The sequence below is a fragment of the Oryzias latipes genome, chromosome 1, assembly GCF_053564925.1.
Source record: "Oryzias latipes strain Hd-rR chromosome 1, Olatipes_Hd-rR_3.1".
NCBI lineage: Eukaryota > Metazoa > Chordata > Actinopteri > Beloniformes > Adrianichthyidae > Oryzias > Oryzias latipes.
Window position 1 is genome coordinate 43062052 of NC_136237.1, and position 22949 is coordinate 43085000.

Genomic DNA, 22949 nt, shown 5'->3' on the forward strand with positions numbered 1-22949 from the left:
GAAACACAGTAAAACAGCTACACAACTAAACACATTTGGTCAAAAACCCACACTTAAACCCAAATCCGTCCCTTGCGGTGCTGATCTAACAGCAGCATCAAAGTTACACCTACTTAATTGAATTAATTTGAACGAAAGGAAAATAACTGTCTGAAAACTACGTGTAATTTTTAACAAAAAAATTTCTAACAAAAAAAAATGATTTATCTTAACTGAATCAAATAATGAAGTTAGATCAAAGTATAAAGTTTCTCTTTCCAACATCCATATGTGGTCTTATCACCGTCTCCTGGTGGAAAAAGTATTATCTGAGCTTCTTCATCCACTAAATCATCTTCAAATAGACACGCCATGCTGCTTCACTTCTCTGAAAACAAACTAACCTTCAACTAAACCTGCTCCGGACCAGGTTATGTTCAGGGCATGAGTTGCTATGGCAACTTGACGTACCCTGAAACATACCTCCATTTCTGGAACCTAAAGCTGAGGTTATCAACTTTCTTAGCCTCAAACTTACCGTGGGAGCTAGCAGAACCTGCTTTCTGGAATACCCCCCCCTGGTGTTCTATGGCAGGTAAAGTGTCCCAGTGCTGTCTTCACATCTGAGCTTCAGTGACGTCAGAAAACAAAAGAATTAAACAGAAACACAGACCGACACGTGGACAATAACGGACAGACGTGAACAGTTGAGGGATTTAGCCAGTATAGCTTAGTCAGTTTGTTAGTTCATTTTAGTATTTTCCTATTGAACTCTTTGTATTCGTGATCCTTTTGAGTTCATGTTTGACTAAGAAGCCCATCGAGACGACTGTTGATGTGATTTTGGGCTATACAAATAAAACTGAATTGAATTGAATTGAAACTGTGGCTGAAGCTTGAACCCTTGAAACACCAGAGGCGTCGCCACCTGAGTAACACGCTACACGACATACAGGAACTCTGCATTCACATGATCACTGAATCAATAGATTCTGGCGCAGAGAAACTTTGCATCTCAGCTTTGTTCATTTTTAACGTAAAGTGTTGCAAAACGACACATACAGTGGTAGGAGAAAGTTTGGGCCCCCCTGATAATTCCACATATTTCTTCATAAATCATTGGTTGTTGGGATCATCAATTACAGGTAAATATATCGTCTAGCAGATGAACACAGTGATATTTGAGAAGTGAAGTGAAGTTTATCGGATTTAAAGAAACTGTGCAATAATTACTTAAACAAAAATAGGCAGGTGGGTAAATGTGGCCCCCCCTGTTGTTTTATTGCTTTGACTACCTTTAGCAATAATTATTGGAACACAAAATTTGTTTTACAAGCTCATTGACCCTTGACCTCCATACACATGTGAAGCCAATCATGAGAAGAAGTGTTTAAGGAGGTCAAGAGCGAGTTTTTCTCCTCTTTCATCTTCTCTGTAGAATGTCAACATGGGAACCTCCAAACAGCTGTCAGAGGACCTGAAAAACAAAGATTGTTCAACATCACAGTTTAGGTGAAGGATCCAAAAAGCTTGCTAAGACATTTCAGCTGTCAATTTCCACTGTGAGGAACAAATGGAAGACCACAGGCACAGTTCAAGCAAAGGCCCGGAGTGGCCGGCCCAGAAAAACCTCAGATAGGCGAAGGATGGTGAGAACCATCAGACTCCACCCACAGAGCAGCTCCAAAGACCTACAAGGTGATCTGGCTGCTGATGGTGTCACTGTGCATCCTTCAACCAATCAGCACACTTTGCACAAGGAGATGCTGGATGGAAGAGGAATGCGGAAGAAGCCTTTTCTGCTCATATGCCACAAACAAAGACGCTTGAGGTCTGCTGAAGCACATTTGGATGAGCCAGCTTCATTCTGGGATGAGGCGCTGAGGACTGATGAAACTAAAATGGACATAACAAGGGAGGCTATGCTTGGCCAACAAAGAACACAGCATTCCAAGACAAACACTTCCTACCCACAGTCACATTTGGTCCCATCATGCTTTGGGGCTGTGTGGCCAGTGCAGGTTCTGCAAATCTGGTCAAAGTTGAAGGTGGCATGGACTCCAGTCAGTATCAGCAGATTCTTACAATGCTCAAGAATCAGTGACAAAGTTGAAGTTGGATCCTTCAACAAGACAATGACCCTAAACACTGCTCTAATTCTACAAAGGCCTGCATGCAGAGGGACAAGTCCAATGTTCTGGAACGGCCATCTCAGTCCCCAGACATGAATATGATTGAAAATCTGTGGTGGGATTTGTCCGTGCTGGGAAGCATCAAATCAGACTGAACTGGAGATGTTTGCAAAGAGGAATGGTCCAAAAGACCTTCAACCAGAATCCAGGCCCTGATTGGAAGCAATAGGAAGAGATTGGAGGCTGTCATTTCTGCAAAAGGAGGATCTACTAAATATTTATGGCATGTTTCTGTTGGGGGGGCCACAGTTTCTTTAAACTTCACTTCACTTCTCAAAAATCACTGTGTTCATCTGCTAGATAATATATTTAACTGACATTGATGATCCAAACAACCAATGATTTATGAAGGAAAATCTGGAAAATTATCAGGGGGCCAAACTTTCTCATATCAATGAAGCTGCTTTTCTCTGCAACATAATCAGCTGGTTTACAATAAATGAAGAGTTACTTTAGACCAGGGGTTCTCAAAGTGCGGCCTTGGGGCCACCAATAAATCCTTATTTATGGGTTTTAAACCAGCTGTAGATTGCTTGGAAAAATATTGTTCCGTGGCCGGGATAGGCTCCGGCAGCCCCGTGACCCCGAAAGGGAAAAACGGTTAAGAAAATGACTGACTGAATGAATTAATGAATATTGTTCCGTGGTTTCTGGCGACATCTGCAGGAAAAAAAGGGTAACTACACTCTGTGTCAACAGCACAGTGTATTAATTTCAGACATTTTCTTTGTCAATGCCTCTGCAGAAGGAAGGAGCGTGACGACGGCAGTAGAAAAGGACTCAGAGCAGATTCAGACAGAGCCAGAGCAGGTTCCTTTGAGGAAAAACGTTGTGTTGGCCAGGAGAAAAGGCGTTTTCTAGCTAAGTGGACAAATGCTAACTTTGTCGTACCTCATGGATAAAGTCATTTACCTTATCTGCATGCAGGTAAATGCAATGCTGAAAGAATTCATTATAAATCGTCACTGTGTTACAAATCATAGAAACTATGACAAATCTATGGTTGAGGAGAACAACAATGAGCTCCAACAACGACAACGAGGCGATGCTGCACAGCCGATGTCCACAGAAATGACTACATCCAGTGAAGCTGAGACAGAAGCTCTACATTGTGGTTCTGGAAACGGCGTAGTCTGTAAATGATACAAATACTAGACGAGTAGAAGATCTGGACAGTAACCTCTGGAAAACATCTGGAGGGTCTGGTTAACTGTACAAATGACATTCAGTCATTAAAGTTAATAAAAACTACTTTTACGGTTTATCCATTTTTTTCACCAAAATTGTCCCCCACTCTAATGTGGAGTTACTAATTTGGCCCTCCGCTGCAAAAACTTTGAGAACCTCTGATTTAGACCAAAGAATGATCGTCTTCTGTCAAATCTTTGGTCACATACACCTGTACAGGTTCTGCAGGTTTTGGGTTGTCCGGGTCCATGGAGGGTCGTAGAGGAGCGGCTGCACCTTCAGGGGAGCGCAGGTGTGTCTGCAGTTCCCTTGAGGCTCGTACAGCCACCCTAAAGGACGTCATAAAAATGGAACGTACCATTGTGGTGAATGTATCATGAAGTATTCATGAAGATTCTGGAAGTTACACACACTTCTGATGTATGTTTGATGCTAACGTACGGCATCCTGACGCGACTCTGTAGTGGTTAGTAAGGTGTGAGTTCTGGCTCCTTACTGACATGATCTATGCCCAGAGGACGCCTGTAGGATGTCCACATAAATGACACTCCGACTGTCTAATTCCCTCATCGACGTGCAATAAGGGGAGGCAGCGTATAGCTTACAAAATACATCAATTAAAGTAGATGAACATACCATTTGAAAGTAAAAATACAAGTCAAATATTATTTTTTAGACATGTCTTCTACTCTGCGGGTGAGGCTCCAGCCGTCCATGCCTCCCCTGCTCCCAGACTCCACCTTACACACTGACTGAGCTGCAGCTGACGCATGTTTCGTTTTTTTGTCATAAAATTAGCTTTATTTGTAATGATGTCTCGCCAACTGTCTGATTCCATTGGTGCCAGTTTGTGACTCATTTAGTATTTCCTATCCGTTATAAATGAGCATTAGAAACACACTGAGGCCTGCGTAGTCTGATAGAAAAGAAAGTTGCAGACGCCGTTCATATTATATTTAGAAAATACCAGTTTTAGACGGCTTGGTCATCTTACTTTGCTATATTTATCCGTTTCACCTTAAAAACATTGTAAAAAAGATGGACAGCTCAACCCCCCCCTTCTTCTATTTCTAAATAGGAAGTACCGTGGCTTCCTGATATGGGCGTCGTCATTGCCGTAGTAGTTGGCATAGATTCATTGACTCAGACTTTGACCAATCACTGTTGACTGCTTTCAACGTGGTGGCGCCCGTATAAAAAAGCAATGGCGAGGGATTTGGCCTGATTTCATTAGAGCTGGAGATGCAGCCTTTTGTATCGATGGCGCCACGCCTCCATTCAAGTTAGTATCCACTTTGACGTTAAAGGTAAATTTCTTCATCACGACGCGCAAGTTTAAACCATTAAACTAGCCCCCAATGTATGTTTTGTTATGTTGTATGAACATGTGTGTACGTAACCATGTGAGTTCGTAACCGTGTGAGTACGTAACCGTGTGTGTATGTAAAAGTGTGTGTACGCAACTTGTGTGTACGTAAAAGTGTGTGTACGCAACTTGTGTGTACGTAAACTTGTGTGTACGTAAACGTGTGTGTACGTAATCGTGTGTGTACGTAACCATGTGTGTACGTAAAAATGTGTGTACGCAACTTGTGTATACGTAAAAGTGTGTGTACGCAACTTGTGTGTACGTAAACGTGTGTGTACGTAAACGTGTGTGTACGTAACCGTGTATACGTAAAAGTGTGTGTACGCAACTTGTGTGTACGTAAACCTGTGTGTACGTAAACATGTGTGTACGTTAACGTGTGTGTACGTAAACGTGTTTGTACGTAAAAGTGTGTGTACGCAACTTGTGTGTACGTAAAAGTGTGTGTACGCAACTTGTGTGTACGTAAACTTGTGTGTACGTAAACGTGTGTGTACGTAATCGTGTGTGTACGTAACCATGTGTGCACGTAAAAATGTGTGTACGCAACTTGTGTATACGTAAAAGTGTGTGTACGCAACTTGTGTGTACGTAAACGTGTGTGTACGTAAACGTGTGTGTACGTAACCATGTGAGTTCGTAACCGTGTGAGTATGTAACCATGTGTGTATGTAAAAGTGTGTGTACGCAACTTGTGTGTACGTAAAAGTGTGTGTATGCAACTTGTGTGTACGTAAACTTGTGTGTACGTAATCGTGTGTGTACGTAACCATGTGTGTACGTAAAAATGTGTGTACGCAACTTGTGTATACGTAAAAGTGTGTGTACGCAACTTGTGTGTACGTAAACGTGTGTGTACGTAAACGTGTGTGTACGTAACCGTGTATACGTAAAAGTGTGTGTACGCAACTTGTGTGTACGTAAACCTGTGTGTACGTAAACATGTGTGTACGTTAACGTGTGTGTACGTAAACGTGTTTGTACGTAAAAGTGTGTGTACGCAACTTGTGTGTACGTAAAAGTGTGTGTACGCAACTTGTGTGTACGTAAACTTGTGTGTACGTAAACGTGTGTGTACGTAATCGTGTGTGTACGTAACCATGTGTGCACGTAAAAATGTGTGTACGCAACTTGTGTATACGTAAAAGTGTGTGTACGCAACTTGTGTGTACGTAAACGTGTGTGTACGTAAACGTGTGTGTACGTAACCGTGTATACGTAAAAGTGTGTGTACGCAACTTGTGTGTACGTAAACCTGTGTGTACGTAAACATGTGTGTACGTTAACGTGTGTGTACGTAAACGTGTTTGTACGTAAAAGTGTGTGTACGCAACTTGTGTGTACGTAAAAGTGTGTGTACGCAACTTGTGTGTACGTAAACTTGTGTGTACGTAAACGTGTGTGTACGTAATCGTGTGTGTACGTAACCATGTGTGCACATAAAAATGTGTGTACGCAACTTGTGTATACGTAAAAGTGTGTGTACGCAACTTGTGTGTACGTAAACGTGTGTGTACGTAAACGTGTGTGTACGTAACCATGTGAGTTCGTAACCGTGTGAGTATGTAACCATGTGTGTATGTAAAAGTGTGTGTACGCAACTTGTGTGTACGTAAAAGTGTGTGTATGCAACTTGTGTGTACGTAAACTTGTGTGTACGTAATCGTGTGTGTACGTAACCATGTGTGTACGTAAAAATGTGTGTACGCAACTTGTGTATACGTAAAAGTGTGTGTACGCAACTTGTGTGTACGTAAACGTGTGTGTACGTAAACGTGTGTGTACGTAACCGTGTATACGTAAAAGTGTGTGTACGCAACTTGTGTGTACGTAAACCTGTGTGTACGTAAACATGTGTGTACGTTAACGTGTGTGTACGTAAACGTGTTTGTACGTAAAAGTGTGTGTACGCAACTTGTGTGTACGTAAAAGTGTGTGTACGCAACTTGTGTGTACGTAAACTTGTGTGTACGTAAACGTGTGTGTACGTAATCGTGTGTGTACGTAACCATGTGTGCACGTAAAAATGTGTGTACGCAACTTGTGTATACGTAAAAGTGTGTGTACGCAACTTGTGTGTACGTAAACGTGTGTGTACGTAAACGTGTGTGTACGTAACCATGTGAGTTCGTAACCGTGTGAGTATGTAACCATGTGTGTATGTAAAAGTGTGTGTACGCAACTTGTGTGTACGTAAAAGTGTGTGTATGCAACTTGTGTGTACGTAAACTTGTGTGTACGTAATCGTGTGTGTACGTAACCATGTGTGTACGTAAAAATGTGTGTACGCAACTTGTGTATACGTAAGTGTGTGTACGCAACTTGTGTGTACGTAAACGTGTGTGTACGTAAACGTGTGTGTACGTAACCGTGTATACGTAAAAGTGTGTGTACGCAACTTGTGTGTACGTAAACCTGTGTGTACGTAAACGTGTGTACGTTAACGTGTGTGTACGTAAACGTGTTTGTACGTAAAAGTGTGTACGTAAATGTGTGTGTGTAAACGTGTACGTAAACGTGTGTGTACGTAAACGTGTGTACGTAAGCGTGTGTACGTAAAAGTGTGTGTACGCAACTTGTGTATACGTAAAAGTGTGTGTACGCAACTTGTGTGTACGTAAACTTGTGTGTAAGTAAACGTGTGTGTACGTAAACGTGTGTGTACGTAAACGTGTGTACGTAAGCGTGTGTACGTAAACAGGTGTGTACGTAAACAAGTGTGTATGTAACCATGTGTGTACGTAAAAATGTGTGTACTTAAACGTGTGTGTACGTAAGCGTGTGTACGTAAGCGTGTGTACGTAAACAGGTGTGTACGTAACCATGTGTGTACATAACCATGTGTGTACTTAAACGTGTGTAACTTCAACATAATAAAAATAAGACAGAAAACTTACATTTCTTCAGTACGTAAACGTCCAGCATTCTGCTTCAGCATGAACCTCATCATGTGACGCATTGGAGACAGAAACATCTTTGGTTTCTACTACAGACGTGTTTGGAGCTGAGAGGAGGAACGCTGCTCCATCCTCTGCGTTTATCTACCCTGTGACCCATAGTGACATCTCAAGGAGGAAGTTGGAGGCTGGATTTAGAGAATTTCGGAAGGTGGGTGGCCCCGCCCTGATGACCGTCTGACAGTTTGCATTTCATGCTACGAAAATGCAGACACCAGGGGGCGCTGTTTTACAATTTCCTTTGAATTCTGACCCTAAAACAGCATCTTACAGTGTCATAGATTTTAAGGTACTTTAAAAACCACGGATTGAAATGTCCTTTTTAAATATTGAATTCTAAATTGCAGAAGGGATTTTCATTTTCAAGGCCTGAATTCCAAATGACCGAAAAAACCCCAAGATTTTCTTTCCCTGAGTTCTGGTAGAGATTCAGGAGTGAGTCAGATTTTGAATGACTGTCCCTTCAGGATTACTCTGTCTGCCTAAGTTACCCCCACCGTTGGGCAGCACGATCCGCCAACACCAACCTGTTCTGTGTGTTCCTTGCAAATCGTTCTCTGTGGTTCTCTCATTTCTGTCAGCTCCTCTCAGAAGAGACAGAACTTTTTAAACACTGATGGCAAAAACTGAAACGAATAAAATTTTATTCAAAATGATATTGATAACCGAGCAGGAGGAGCCGGTGGATCTCCTGCCAGAAGGTTCCATGTTCTAGGACCAGACGAGGAACCGTGAGGAACCGTTCTCCTGGCGGTCAGGAAGCCGTTTGCAGCTACAGTCCTGGATATTCAAAGACGGCAGCGGCCCCCATGCCGGTCCCGATACACATGGACACAACGCCGTACGCCCTGCAGACCGGGGGTGGGGGGGGGCAGAGAGTTCACAGAAACGCCTTAACCTTTTGGGGGGGGAGAGCGGCGATGAAGACCCACCTCCTGCCTCTGCGCCGCAGCTCGTTCAGCAGAGTCACCACCTGCCGCGCCCCCGTACAGCCCAGGGGGTGGCCCAGGGCGATGGCCCCCCCACAGGGGTTCACCTTCTCCATGGGGATGCCCAGCTTCTCCACGCAGTACACCGCCTGAGGAGCAGCCGCACACCTGTTTACCTGACTCCGCCCCTCTGACCCCCACACCTGACAGAGGCTTCACCACAAAACCCAACCCTCCTGGGGAGGGACTCACCTGGCTGGCAAAGGCCTCGTTGATCTCAAAGACGTCGATGTCGTCCACAGTCAGACCTGCAGACAGAAGGTCAGACGGTCAGAGATGCAGATGTTCTGGAGAACCTCACTAATGGAACCGTTCATCTGGTTCCATCGCCAGAACACAGATAAAGAACTGCATCGGGCTCTGGAACTAAGACGTTGCTTTGGTTCTTCTGATGACCAAACCCAGAGGAACGCCGCCAGCGTAGCGGAACGTGTCAGTGGGTTTGGACAGAAGTTAAAGTCCGCTTCTATGCAGATGACTGTCGGCTCACCAGCCTGCTTCAGAGCTGCAGGGATGGCGTAGGCTGGGCCAATGCCCATCACGTCAGGAGGAACCCCCACCACCGCACTGCCCCTCAGGACCCCCAGAACCGGCAGACCCAGAGCCTCCACTGCAGACCGGCGCCCCACCAGCACGGCCGCCGCCCCGTCGCTCACCTGGCTGGAGTTACCTGCACAGAATTTTCGGTGAGTGATCGGGGGCGCGGGCCGGTCTCGCCCCCCAGGCCCGGCTCTGACCTGCTGTGGTGGTGCCGTCCGGTTTGAAGGCAGGCCGGAGTTTGGAGAGCCCCTCCAGCGTGGTTTCTGCTCTCACCCCCTCGTCTCTGCTGACCGTCAGCTGCCGCTCTCTGCCGTCGCTGTCCACCACCCTGGTGCTGACCGGGGTGATCTCGCGCTCAAAGAGACCCAAACTCTGAGCGCGGGCCGCTCTGGGGAAGAGGGGGAGGGGCTTCAAAAGCTGTGTCCGTCAGGGTTCACTTACCAAACCAGGATGGTCCTTCAGGAGAACGCCCCCAGATGCAGCCGACGGCCATTGTGTTCATTTTGTTAATATGTTTGTTTGTGTTTCTGCTGCTGTGTCTGTTTGTTTGACTCTATATGTGTGTGTGTGTGTGTGTGCCTGTGTTTGTGTGTCTGTAAGTGTGTGTGTGTAGCAGGTGAATAACAGAGTGAACTGTAAAGTCTAGTGAAACACAAAGTCATCCTACACATTTACGTTAAAGTGTAAATCTGGTCGTAAAGCTAAAGTCAGAAGAATCCTAAAAATATCAATAAACAACATTTGAAGCAGATTTCTACTTAATAATGTAGAAACTTTGTGCTGCGGTTCCATTGGTTAACGGAAAGTGGTGATTATTTCAACAATTTATTTATTAAACTTAATTCAGAAAATGATTTTAACTCGTTTCCCAAACGGGTGAAAACATTGAATCAGTTTCTGTTTTCATTTCATTTAAAACATTTCAGTGTTTTAGTGGAATAATCCGTCCAGATCAACAAATGGGAGGCGGGGCCCACTGTTCCTGGAGTGGGCGGAGCTCTGTGTTGTTTGTCACAGTGCGTTGCGTGGTAATGATGTCACCTCTGTACGTCAGATCTGGCGGTGGTGTCAGCTGACAGACGGCGCTTACTTCTGCTGGGACCCCAGAGCGAAGGCGTCCTGCTTCTGCCTGCAGACGCCGAACCGCTCAGCCACGTTCTCCGAGGTGATGCTGCGGACACAGAACACGGTTACGGCGGCTCTGCTGCTGAAGCCCCTCCCCCTGCGGTGGCCTCACCCCATGGGGACGATGCAGTCTCTGGCCTTGGGGTTCTGGCTCAGCCTGGCGCTCAGGTCTCCGGGGTTGCTCATGGACTGCAGCGACATGCTCTCCACCCTGAAACACACACATGCACCTTCACAGCTGCTGCTGCAGAAAGCTGCTGCAGAAAGCTCCACCCTCCGCTCATCCACTCCGGTTCTGACCCGCAGGCGAGGCCCAGGTCGATGGTTCTGCTCCTGATGGCTCCTGTGCACACAGCAGTGTGTGTCAGCAGAGGATCGCATGCTGACACATGTGTGTGTGTGTGTGTGTGTGTGTGTGTGGGGGGGGTCACCTGCGATGTTCAGAACCGCCTGCAGTCCGGAGGAACATTGTCTGTTTACGGTGAAAACAGGAACCGTCTCTGGAAAGCCGCTGAAAGGAGGAAGGGATGGAAGCAGCCGCGTGATTGGACAGCAGAAGAAGGCGGGCTCATGTGTTGCTCTACGGCGTTTACAGCGTCTCAGACTCCATGATCAATACTCTTTCTGAACGGCAAATATGATGTCATCGATTTCAGGGATTCAAATCGTTTAGTGACGATCATTTAAGAGTCTTCTGAAGAAAAACATTTCAATGCAACTTTTTGAGCAGAAATTACTCCGACGCAATGCATTGTGGTCTATATTATCTAGTGAGCATCGATCCACACTGGAGACTTCTGGGAAATTTCTAGGACCCTGGGTTTTGGAACCCTAGATCCAGACACGCCCACAAAATGGCGGCGGCTGACCACATGTCTCTGGTGAGCGGCGACAGAATTCGTCCATTCTTTCTCTCTGTGACTTCCGTCCCTGCGCTCCACTGACTGCACTATACAGACGCCATTTTGTGGGCGTGTCTGAATCTGAATCTACGGTTTTAAAATCCAGTGCCCTGGAAATTTCCCAGAAGTCTGTGCTGAAAAGCAGTGTGCATCAATATAGACCACAATGCATTGCGTTTGACAGATTTGTTATTTGATGTGCATTTTTGTAAAAACCCTCCAACAAACCTGAGGAAGTGGGCGACCCGGGCCATCAGGGCTCCGGCGCCGGGCTGCAGGACATTACCTGCAGGTAGAACCCAGGAGAACCAGAACCTGCATGAGACTCACTTTAGAACCAACTAAAAATATGATTTATACCAACAGAACCAGCTGATTCATCAACAGCATCATCATCAAAACTCCTGCCGTGAAGAAGAGCTCTGTGATGAAGATCAGCAGCACAGAAACTGCTGCTGCTGCCCCCTCAGGCCAAGCTGTGAACTGCAGCTCTGACCTCCACTTCCAACAGAAACCCTGAAGTCTGAGGATGAAGCTGCAGAGACCAAACCAGAGTCACACATCCAGTCGTTGTTTTAGCTTCAGCTCCTGCTGGGGGGAGAGGAGGAAACCCTGAGGAGGAGCTGCCGCCTCCTCACTGAAGGAGAACAGCTGAGATGTTCAGGAGCTCAGAGGAAACATCAGACCTGCACTTTGACCTCCACTCAGCAGAAACTCCAAACAAAGGTTCTGATCACAAGGTTGCAGGTTTGGTTCCCGAGGAAGAAAAATCTAAATAAAATGAAGGAACTTCTTATTATTGTCTGGATGAAAATGAGAAAACTCCTGAAGTTCAGGAGAACGATCAGGTTCTCCACCCGCTGATCACGTCACTGAACACATCACATGCCCAAAGCTGTGTCCCCGATTGGTTGACGCGATGCGTCGTCCTCGCCAAAGTTCAGTTTTGAGCTGTGGACGACCTGCTGCTGGACCGACCCGCTGACCTCTCACAGACCTGAGATCGCCTCTGTACGCTGACTTAACATTCAAGATGGACGCTGGTGAATGGCGTTCGCTGTGAACGCAGCCTCACGCTGCAATCATTGGTAGCTTTTCAAAATAAAAGCAGCAGAGCAGAAAATGTCTTTTTGAAAGCAGCTTCATCACAGCGCGGGCTCAGAAAGAGGAGGAGGATGAAGGTCGCACTCACCCACACAGACGTCCCCCAGCTGGTGAGGTGACAGACCCACATCTGTGAGGACGGCGGTCATCACGGCGCTCAGCAGCTCGTCAGGTGTGGTGTCCTGCAGGCGAGGAACAGGGCAAAGTTAACAAGGTTTCCTCAGTCAAACTCGTCACATGACCCCACGGAGTGGAAAAAAGTTTGGATGTTGTTTTGGTGGGAGAAACGCAGACATGCTGCCGAGACCGACTCTAGGATGACGTCATGAAATGGGCGGGACCCACAAGGAGGGAAAGGCGGAGCCTCAGAGATTGAGTCGCCTTATTTCCAGGTAGGAAAATAAACTGTGGAAATAAGTCATATTTGATGAAGAAATAGTTCTTTAGTGTGTCAAAGGTCATATATGATCGTATAAATTGTCATGTTAACTCTGAACAGCGTATAGATCCTTTGAATTTACTACAAAACGGCAAAAATGTTCATCATCATCCATTGTTTGTAACGATGATCAAACTGAGGTTCCTGTCAAATAAAGATGTGATTCTGTTCCATCGTTGAGTTTCTGAGGACTAAAGTTCTTTACGGATTATCTATGAAACCTGCTGATGGAAACTCAAAGTTTATTACTCATCTAATCTCTAAATCAGAGAAAAACACCTGCAGGTATTTATATCTGAATCTCTTTTGAAACCAAATGTTTTTTCTTCTAAACTGATGAATCTGCTCCTTCATTCCATAATTCAGATCCTCTTTGGTCTCTCTTTCTATTCTAATCCGGGATTATCGATCCTCTGAAACGGAATTTCTGTCATTTATTGCTTTGTGGGTCAAAGTTCAAATGTGGCGCCGCGCGGCTGCTACCTTGAACCCGCCCTTTTTGGCCCTCCCGATCGCCGTCCTCCGGCCGTGGACCACCACCACGTCCTCCCCCGGCCCCCCCGCCGCGGCACCGCACCGCGTGGCCCGCAGGTCCGGCCCGGTGTGCGGGGATCCGGGACTCAGGTGTCCGGAAATAACTTTGAGCCGGAGCATGACGGAACCGAACCACCACGTTCCTGCGCTGTTTGGACTTCGAGCATAAACATACGTCACTTCCGGTTAAGAAAGCAAATACCCTATGGGAGGCACGGAGGGACAAAATACTGTTTCCTTTTTCTTCTTCTTCATTTTCAATAGAAATGTAATGTTTCCAAAGTGTGGCAGACATGAAGCAGACAGTGACGTGAGGCGCAGATCTCCACAGAAACACATGTCTCCATGTAGAAAACAGAGAAATCTCTCAGCATAAGTTCCATTTCCAGGTCATCTGGATCAGGAACTATTCTGGAGCAGATCGATGTCATCAAGAAAGATTTGAGTTCATGAGGATCAATAGAATCTGACTTCATTTTAGAAACACAACATTCAGACCATCTTTGCTCCATTTTTGGAGGAAAATGATATTTTCCTAAAATCAGGAAGATTTTCACTAAAGTTGTTATTTCTGTAGATAATTTACTGTTAGAGAACAGAATATGTTATTCTGGGAATTGATGATGATTATTATGGGATGTTGTTCATTATTGGATGATTATTATGGGATGATGATCATTATTGGGTGATTATTATTATTGGATGATTATTATTATGGGATGTTGATTATTATTGGATGATGATTATGGGATGTTGATCATTATTGGATGATGATTATTATTGGGTGATTATTATGGGATGTTGATTATTATTGGATGATTATTATGGGATGTTGATTATTATTGGATGATTATTATGGGATGTTGATCATTATTGGATGATGATTATTATTGGGTGATTATTATGGGATGTTGATTATTATTGGATGATTATTATGGGATGTTGATTATTATTGGATGATTATTATGGGATGTTGATCATTATTGGATGATTATTATGGGATGTTGATTATTATTGGATGATTATTATGGGATGTTGATCATTATTGGATGATTATTATTATGGGATGTTGATTATTATGGGATGATTATTATTATGGGATGTTGATCATTATTGGATGATGATTATTATGGGATGTTGATTATTGGATGTTGATCATTATTGGATGTTGTTCATTTTCCTACTGATCCAGGGGGGTATTCCAGGAATCTTGTTTAAACTAGCCTGACTTTAACCCTGAACTCTGGCTGAAATCCGCCTGAACTTGTTTACTCTGGGTATGTTGGTTCCTAAAGACCGGATATGAGTTGGCGTAATTACGCTCCACTTGGTAACCCTGGGTTAATGCACGTGCACAGCAGGTACATAAAGACATTCTCAATGGATCACAGATTTCTGGAGTCACCATGGAAACGCGTGGAAAAAAAAAAGAGAGAGCGCTATACTTCAGACGGAGTCTGAGATTTTAATGACGGCGTATGAAGATTATATGACCATCAATAAAGTAACACGGCTGCATCATCAGCAAAAGAAAGAGTTTCTGCTTGGAGAAAAACAACAAAGTAAACGCACAAGTTTCTGATCTTATTTCCATTTTCATTGTGACGGATATATATATAAATATATATAAATTATCCAATTTTGCCACCTTAAAAGAATTACTTCTATTGGTAACAAATAATTGAGTTAAATTTATTCAACCTAATTTCTTAGGTCTATAAAACTCAGTATTTTTTTTTACAACTAAAATTAACATATTTATTTAACTAAATGCCACATTCCTCCAATTCAATTAATCTTTTTTCCATCTTAAATAATTATGATTCTTGAACTCTCATAGGTCCACGTTTGAGCCGGCAGATATGCTCATTTTTATCACAATTAAAAGGACGGGGGGAAAATGAACGGAGTGCAAAAACTTATTAAAGAATTCTCCGTCATTATGATTACAGTCAAAAATAGTAGGAGTGCTATAAAAAGTCATCATCTATCCTTCACTCTCACTCATGGTGCAGAGACGTAAGCATAGTAGGACAAAATAACTCGGCAAAACACAGTAAAACAGCTAAACAACTAAACACATTTGGTCACAAAGCCACACTTAAACCCAAATCCGTCCAGACAGGCAAAGGGAATGATATCCCACAATCCCTTGCGGTGCCGATCTAACAGCAGGACCAAAGTTACACCTACTTAAATGAATTAATTTGAATAAAAGGAAAATAACTGTCTGAAAACTACATTTTATTTTTAAGGTGACCTAAAAAATGATTTATCTTAACTGAATTAAATAATTAAGTTAGATCAAAGTATAAAGTTTCTCTTTCCAACATCCATATGTGGTCTTATCAGCCTCTCACGGTGGAAAAAGTATTATCTGAGCTTCTTCATCCACTAAATCATCTTCAAATGGACACGCCATGCTGGTTCACCTCTCTGTAAACAAACTAACCTTCAACTAAACCTGCTCCAGACCAGGTTATGTTCAGAGCATGAGTTGCTATGGCAACTTGACCTACCCTGAAACATACCTCCATTTCTGGAACAGAAATCTGAGGTTATCAACTTCCTTAGCCTCAAACTTACCGTGGGAGCTAGCAGAACCTGCTTTCTGGAAGACCCCCCTAGAATCTTTGGATCTCTGACATGAAGGAACGTTTCTGGTTGTTTCTGTATGACAGAAATCACACGGATCAACCTCAAATCTTCTCCTCAGCGTCTCTGCTGATGGATAATCATTGTTTCTCATTCTGAACTGCATTTCTTTCATCTTGGGGACTACGGGTCATTTGATGAATGTCCATGTTGAGCACCTGATGTGACTGACAGGTGTCTCAGTTATTTTATGTTTCACTTCTCTGTTAAAGTCCTGGTATAATTGACCTGTAATGGATTTGTTTAGATGTTTATTATCACATATTTTCAGTAAGTTTTGTTTCACTTATTACTGAATTTGGTAGTTTAACTTGAACATTGGAAGACAATATTGTATTTTATTATTAAATGTATTAAAGCAATTGGAATTACTCTGCAGGTTTCCTGAAATTCCTTGGTTGAACATTAAACATCATATTTTCTTATGAAGTGTCTTAATTGAAGAATTTCACCGTCCGGTTCAAGAACATCTTGAGGTCAAACCAATTCTGATGAAACATTGTCTTCCTGTTTGTGGTCATTACTCTGTTGTTCCACTGGGGGGCGCAGTGAGGCTAAAACTAGGACTACATGTCATTTCCCACTGGAAAAGTACTTGTCTGTGAAATTCTTAACTATTAATAGGAAGTTTGGAAATGTCAAAGTCACACAAAATGAAACCAGAATGAGTCAGGATTAGCCATAAAGTCTTTGAACATTTTATTTTAAAAGTTCCAACCATTGATTCTAAATCAATCGTCTTCAAACCCCCCCAAATAATATTCCTTCATTAGTTTTTCTGATGTAACGGGTCAGCGTTTCCTATGTTTTCCATGAATCTGCTACATGGAGCTGCGTGAACGCGCGTCATAAAATTAATTTAGAAAAGACAAAAGAAATCTAAGCATGAGGTGAAAATGAGTGAAAATTAAAACCAGAAATGTAAAGACTTTCCTCCAAAACGACAAGTGTTTTCTACAGACGTGTTTTATTACCAAACTCCCACTGAGATAGAAAAACAACTTCATTCATAAAAGATGGAAATGTGACGTCACAGCCAGCAAAACCAAAAGAGCCTTCATCTCCGTTTGTGCTAAACGGCGAGAAGGCCGCCGACTCACCGCAACACGGCGGGAACCGGCAGTGATGGACGGAGGTTAAACGGAGACGCGTACGACAACCGAAGGCAGGACACCAGCCTTCAAAATAAAAGCACACTGAGGAGTGAACCTTTCAGTAAAAATCCTAGTTTGACATCACAGCAGACGTGGGAAATGGCAGGAATGTTGTCATGGAAACGCCTCACACACAGGAAAAACAAAAAGTTTTTAAGGCAACAAACTGATGACAATCTTTCAGAGGACCAAACGTCACGGCAGCTCCTGACCTGCTGGCCTGACAGGTCACCATGGCAACTCCAGGCTCTCATAGGGAGATCTGCTCCAGCCCCGTCTCCCTGCCGCTGAGGAGGAGGCACCCGGGGGAGCAGGGGGAGCCGGTTCTGATCCAGAACCTTCAGCCAACAGCGGAGCAGGTACCCCTCAAAGGGTGACGCCTCCCCTGCTCAGCAGTGAGTTTACAGCGCCCCGGCCCCCCCGCCCGCCTCAGGCATAGAAGATGAGCTCGGGGATTTGCCCCCCCTGCACCCCGGTGCCGTTGGTGCTGTCCGAGGAGCACTGGAACTGGAAGGTGACCTTGCCGCACTGCACCTCCGTCATGCCCTCCTGGCCGAAGTAGCTCAGCTCGTTTCCGTCCAGAACCACGCTGGCCGTGTAGAAGGTGTCCGGCTCGATCTGGACCGGGTAGTCGAACCAGACGGGGAAGGTGCTGCTGGAGCCGTCCGAGAAGTACTTGATGACCCGCTGGGCCATGGCCACGCCCTGCCGCTTCAGCTCGATCTTGGCGCTGTACTCGGCGGAGCCGCAGCTGGAGCCGTACAGGCCGAAGCCGGCGATGAAGATGCGCTTGTCCACGGCGAACTGGATGCTGTCGCAGCGGCCGCGGTACCGCCACTGGTTGCTGCGGTAGGCGCAGGACTGGAAGCGGTGGCAGCGCTGCGGCGCCAGGCCTTTGCGGGGTTTGGAGCAGAACAGCAGCTCCGGCTTGTTGGAGGCCGTGTACCACAGGAAGATGTCGTTGGTCTCGGTGAGCGTCAGCACGCCGGACTGCGCCGCCCCGTTGGCGAAGTCCTCCAGAGCCATGGTGGGGATGCGGATCAGGTAGATGGCCTTGTCCAGAACCAGCCGCTTGTTCTCGATGGTGGGCGGGAGCTCGCGCCGCTGGCACTCGGCCTCGGCCCAGTTCAGCGCCGCCTCGAACACCACCATCTCCTTGGCGTTGAGCGTCTCGCGCAGCAGGATGCTCTCCAGCGTCTGCGCGTCGATGTCGCAGAAGCCCTCGGAGCGCAGCGCCAGCTCGGCCTGCGCGTCGATCACCTCCCAGCAGCGCTGCGTCAGGTCGGGCTCCTCGAACAGGCAGCTCTGCGACAGCAGCACGCAGGCGTTCCTGGCGCTCAGGCTGGTCTCCAGGAAGCTGACGCAGGCGCGCGCCAGGTGGGGCACGATGTACTTCTTGGCAGCGTAGAGGGTGGCGAGAACCGTGTCGGCACAGAGGTCGATCTCGTCGCAGTAGATGTACCTGCAGGGCCGAAAACCGCCGTCAGCTGAGGGGCGGAGCTTACCGTGACGTCATCGCCACACAAACCTACTTCAGCATGGCCAGGAAGGACGGCGGCTCCACGTCAGGGATCCGGATCTCCTCCTGGTCCTCGGCCAGTTCTCCGTAGAACATGGCGTGGAACACGGAGCTGCCGACGGCCAGAACGTACTGCCGAGGAGGAGAAACAGGAGGTGAAGCTCACGGGGAACCAGGAGATCCTCAACCGTCAGCATCAGACCCGTCTCAGTTTTCATCAGAACCTGCAGACCATTGGGGGGGGGGGGTTACCTTGTGTCCTGGAACCCGCTGAGTCCCGCCCGGTGGTCCGACCACAAAGTGAACATCGGCCATCATTTCGTTGTTGAACATGACGGAGTTCCTGCAGACAGAAGCATCACAGCTGAGGCTCCTGAACACAAACACCTCCTCCTCATCATCTCCTCATCTCCTCCTCATCTCCTCATCACCTCCTCATCTCCTCCTCATCACCTCCTCATCTCCTCCTCATCTCCTCATCACCTCCTCATCTCCTCCTCATCTCCTCCTCATCTCCTCCTCATCACCTCCTCATCACCTCCTCATCTCCTCCTCATCTCCTCATCACCTCCTCATCACCTCCTCATCTCCTCCTCATCTCCTCCTCATCTCCTCCTCATCACCTCCTCATCTCCTCCTCATCTCCTCCTCATCACCTCCTCATCTCCTCCTCATCACCTCCTCATCTCCTCCTCATCACCTCCTCATCTCCTCCTCATCTCCTCATCTCCTCCTCCTCATCTCCTCCACACAGAGAACTTGTGTATTTCTTTGTGCTGGTGTGTGTATTGGTGTGTGGGTGCGCGCGCGTGGCCGGTGTAGCCTTCACTTTTTGGGTGTGAACCCGTCTCTCCTCCAGCTGCCTTGTCTTTCTGGAGTGGGCGTGGTTACCTGTGGCGCCCTGCTCTAGCCCCGCCCCCTCACCTCTCGCGGATGGTGGGGTACAGGCCCTGCCAGCTCCCGCAGCTCTGCGCGGCGGACGTGTTGTTGTTGGTGACGTTCTGCTGCTGGTACCGCTGCACGGCGGCGGTGGTTCCGGTGGAGGACGGCGGCTTCTTCCCGAACAGCAGGTCCGCAGCCATGGTCCTCCGGTCAGGCCGCAGACCGGCTCATGGCAGCCTCTGCTCTGCGGGGACGGAGCGGCAAAGGCTGCGGGACTCAGGAGCAGAGCAACCGCGCGAAGAGGAGCGCATTCACGCAGGGAGCGTGCACGCGCTTCAGCACTAAAATGTAAAGTGTTAGCCGCTCCTTTAGCGCCTGATGCTAGCCTGGGGGCTAAGCGGTGAGAAGTTTGGCTGCTGTTTCCGGTCAACGTTCTTGGTGTGGATGAGGAACCGCGAACGAACCGCTGAGTCACTCTGGAGACTTTGGGCTCGGCGATCCTTCTGGTCGAAGGAGTTTCAAGTTTGTCAAGTTCAGACGAGCAGCAGCCATTTGTTTACGAAGAGCCGGAATCCTGACAGCCAATCAGAGTGCAGCATCCGCTATTTCTTCTTCGTCTGTTGGAGTTCAGCTCAGAGGCGCCATCTAGCGGCTCCGCGGCGGAAATAGTAATTGTAAAAGAAGTGAGCGTTACACCACTTTAATTGTCCTTAACAGCAGTAAGATGTGTTTATTTTGGATTTTTTTTCATTCTTCTCTTTCTGTGTTGTGTTTGCGTATTAGAATGAATCCCCCAAAGTTTTAAAGTTAAAATAAATTATTTTTTTATCTAATCTATGAAGAAAAAAAACAGCTTTCTAGCAATTGTGTGTGGGTTTTTTTACAGAAAAATGTGTAATAATTTTCAATCTCACAACATTTGTCAGAGAGAGCCATGTTATGTTAGCAAGGTTATTACACCGTCTTGACATCATCTTCTGGAACAAACCGTTTAGCTCACAACTTTGATTTAGGGCAACCAAAACTAGAAATTTAAAAAATAGCATTTTAAGGAATAAAAAGGACTGAATTGTTGCCTGTAATCAAAGACTATTAATCCCACGATGGGGAAACTTTTGTCAGCAGCAGCGAAGAAAACAGACATCCAAAAAACATCAAAGTGACACAGAAAGTAGTGTGAAGTAAACAAAGCATTCACTGGGGGGGAATAAGATACCATTGGATCCGGGATTTTTCCAAATCTAAATCCCATAGATCTGAAAAAGACTTTATTATTCTCCAGCAGGAAAATGTATCTGCTGAGCAGCTCACAAAAAATGAACAAGTTAGTTGGTAAAATGGAAAAGCAGGACTAGGAGGAGTGATGGAACCTCTCAGGAAAGTCTTCTGTTCAAAGTCTTTACAAATCGAATTTTCTCTGGATGGATGGATGGATGTGCTTTTATTATCACTGCTACTATTTGCAGTGCAAAGAAAACACCTAACGAAATATAATATAAAAAACTATATATATATATAAATAAATAAAAGTACAATAGAAACAAAAGACGACCAACACAGAATACTATGGGCTGCCTTCTGCCTCTAATGCCCTCCATCTTTACCCCCCGCTGCCTGAACAGGGGCAGAAGCGTTCTGAAGGACAACTCTGACGGAGCTGGGACTCCGTTGAATGCTACTTTTTCTGAAACTGGCACATTCCTCTGGGATTTTTGCACATTTCTTTAATGGTTACCTGGGTAATAAGGTGTTCTTCTATTTATTTATCTGTATTGACCGTCCACATTGAGGACAACTGTACCTGAATGTCACCTAATGACAATAAGGCCTTTCTAGTCTATTCTAACACATCTACTTGTTTCATCTTGTTGTCACTTATTGGCGCTAAGAGCTCAAAGGGACGTTTACCACATTTTTCTGATGGACGCAAAAGACAAACTTCTAACTATTCTACATTATTTATGCAGAACTGTTTGTGGATAAACATCAAAGCACTAAAAGATTAAGTTTAACCTTGAATGTTTGAAACCCCCTTTATGCTGTTTTTGTTGATTGAGATCATTTTAATTGAGTTAATTTATTTAAATGTCAAATTTCTTTTTCTTTATTCAATCATGAAGGATTCTATAGAATTCTATTTCATTTAAACCTTTAGAGCAGGGGTGTCAAACTCATTTTGGTTCGGGGGCCACATTCAGCCCCTCTGATATCAAGTGGGCCGGACCATAACATAAAAGCAAAATAACAGCTTTGTTTTCGTTTGTTTTACTCAATTTGAAAAAAATGCCTCAACCAACATAGTAGCCTAATTACTTGGGGCCAATGGATATAAAATAAAATTAATTTCAATTAAAAAAAAACCATTTAATACAGACTGAATATTTTACATCTGACACTGAAGCAATCCAGAAACCTTTCTTTATGGTGAGCGTCTTCGTGGTGCTGAATGTTATATTCTTTGAACACTGCAACCTGTTGATGACATCACAAGCATGGAAGGTTTTGCATTCAGCTTCATGAAAGAAAAAAAAACTGTCCATTTTTCCTGGAAATCTATTCACTCCACTTCACTTTTTGACAACATTTTGGTCATTAGGGTGTCGATCATCCTCATAGCAAAATAACAGCGGTGAGGCTCATAGGGAACCAAGGTGCATCCTACCCAGACACAGAGCGGTTAGGTTTCACTTTTGGCACGTGCAGAGATTTGCTGTTTCACCTGTTTTGCCTTTCCTATGCTTCCCCTAGTGGCGGAATTGCGCATTTCGGTTATTTCTTTAAAAAATCATAACTTGCCACAGGAATGGACTAGAAACTTGCTTTCTTTTTTAACCATCCTTATGATTTTTACTCTTCATGTGTGGGCCAGACTTAACCACCTGGCGGGCCGGACAAGGCCCGCGGGCCGTATGTTTGACACCCCTGCTTTAGAGTGAATCAAATAAAAACAGACAATTTCTCACTTAAATCTTTTACTGGCAGATAAAACTCAAAAATTCACCATTTTTACCTGATTAATAAATACATTTAACATTTAAAGATTTTATACATTTTTACTCAATGATGATTTCAATGCTGCTCCACAACAGGAAGCAGCTGCTTCTGTCAAAATAAAAGCAGGAAGCAGCTGCTTCTGTCAAAATAAAAGCAGGAAGCAGCTGTTTCTGTCAAAATAAAAGCAGGAAGCAGCTGTTTCTGTCAAAATAAAAGCAGGAAGCAGCTGTTTGAAACTGGCAGAAAAAAGCACTTTTCAGGTAAAACCAAACAGATCCAACGTGTTCCACAAAAACACCGTCTTCAGGCGTGAAAGCTGCGTCAGAGCTGGAGCTCCGCCCCTTGTTAGTGAGTCCCCTTAAGGGTCATGAAGGACCCTCGTGAGCGCGCTCAAACCTGCGCATGTCTGCGTGAACATAAACACGTC

General features: G+C 45.3%; 3 protein-coding genes across 3 annotated transcripts in view; all 3 read right to left on the reverse strand.

Moving 5' to 3' along the window:
* Positions 1-8312: 8312 nt before the first annotated feature.
* On the reverse strand, positions 8313-13520 carry acaa1 (acetyl-CoA acyltransferase 1). Its single transcript, XM_023953826.1, has 12 exons — positions 13268-13520; positions 12434-12527; positions 11470-11527; positions 10771-10850; positions 10640-10682; positions 10452-10550; positions 10305-10385; positions 9412-9602; positions 9165-9344; positions 8867-8922; positions 8618-8763; positions 8313-8533 (listed from the first exon to the last, which is right to left on the reverse strand). Exons 1-12 carry the CDS (start codon positions 13436-13438, stop codon positions 8458-8460), a joined length of 1275 nt encoding a protein of 424 aa, XP_023809594.1. The 5' UTR covers positions 13439-13520; the 3' UTR covers positions 8313-8457.
* A 3128-nt stretch (positions 13521-16648) lies between these two features.
* Positions 16649-20143, reverse strand: LOC101168599 (BTB/POZ domain-containing protein 3). Its single transcript, XM_011494206.4, has 4 exons — positions 19571-20143; positions 18899-18989; positions 18660-18778; positions 16649-18589 (listed from the first exon to the last, which is right to left on the reverse strand). Exons 1-4 carry the CDS (start codon positions 19726-19728, stop codon positions 17557-17559), a joined length of 1401 nt encoding a protein of 466 aa, XP_011492508.2. The 5' UTR covers positions 19729-20143; the 3' UTR covers positions 16649-17556.
* A 2340-nt stretch (positions 20144-22483) lies between these two features.
* LOC101155981 (striatin) overlaps positions 22484-22949 on the reverse strand; it is a 20239-nt gene continuing 19773 nt past the window's right edge. The window contains exon 20 of the mRNA XM_023953825.2: positions 22484-22949. This exon is cut by the window's right edge and continues 600 nt beyond it. The gene's annotated coding sequence lies outside the window, so the exon portion shown is untranslated.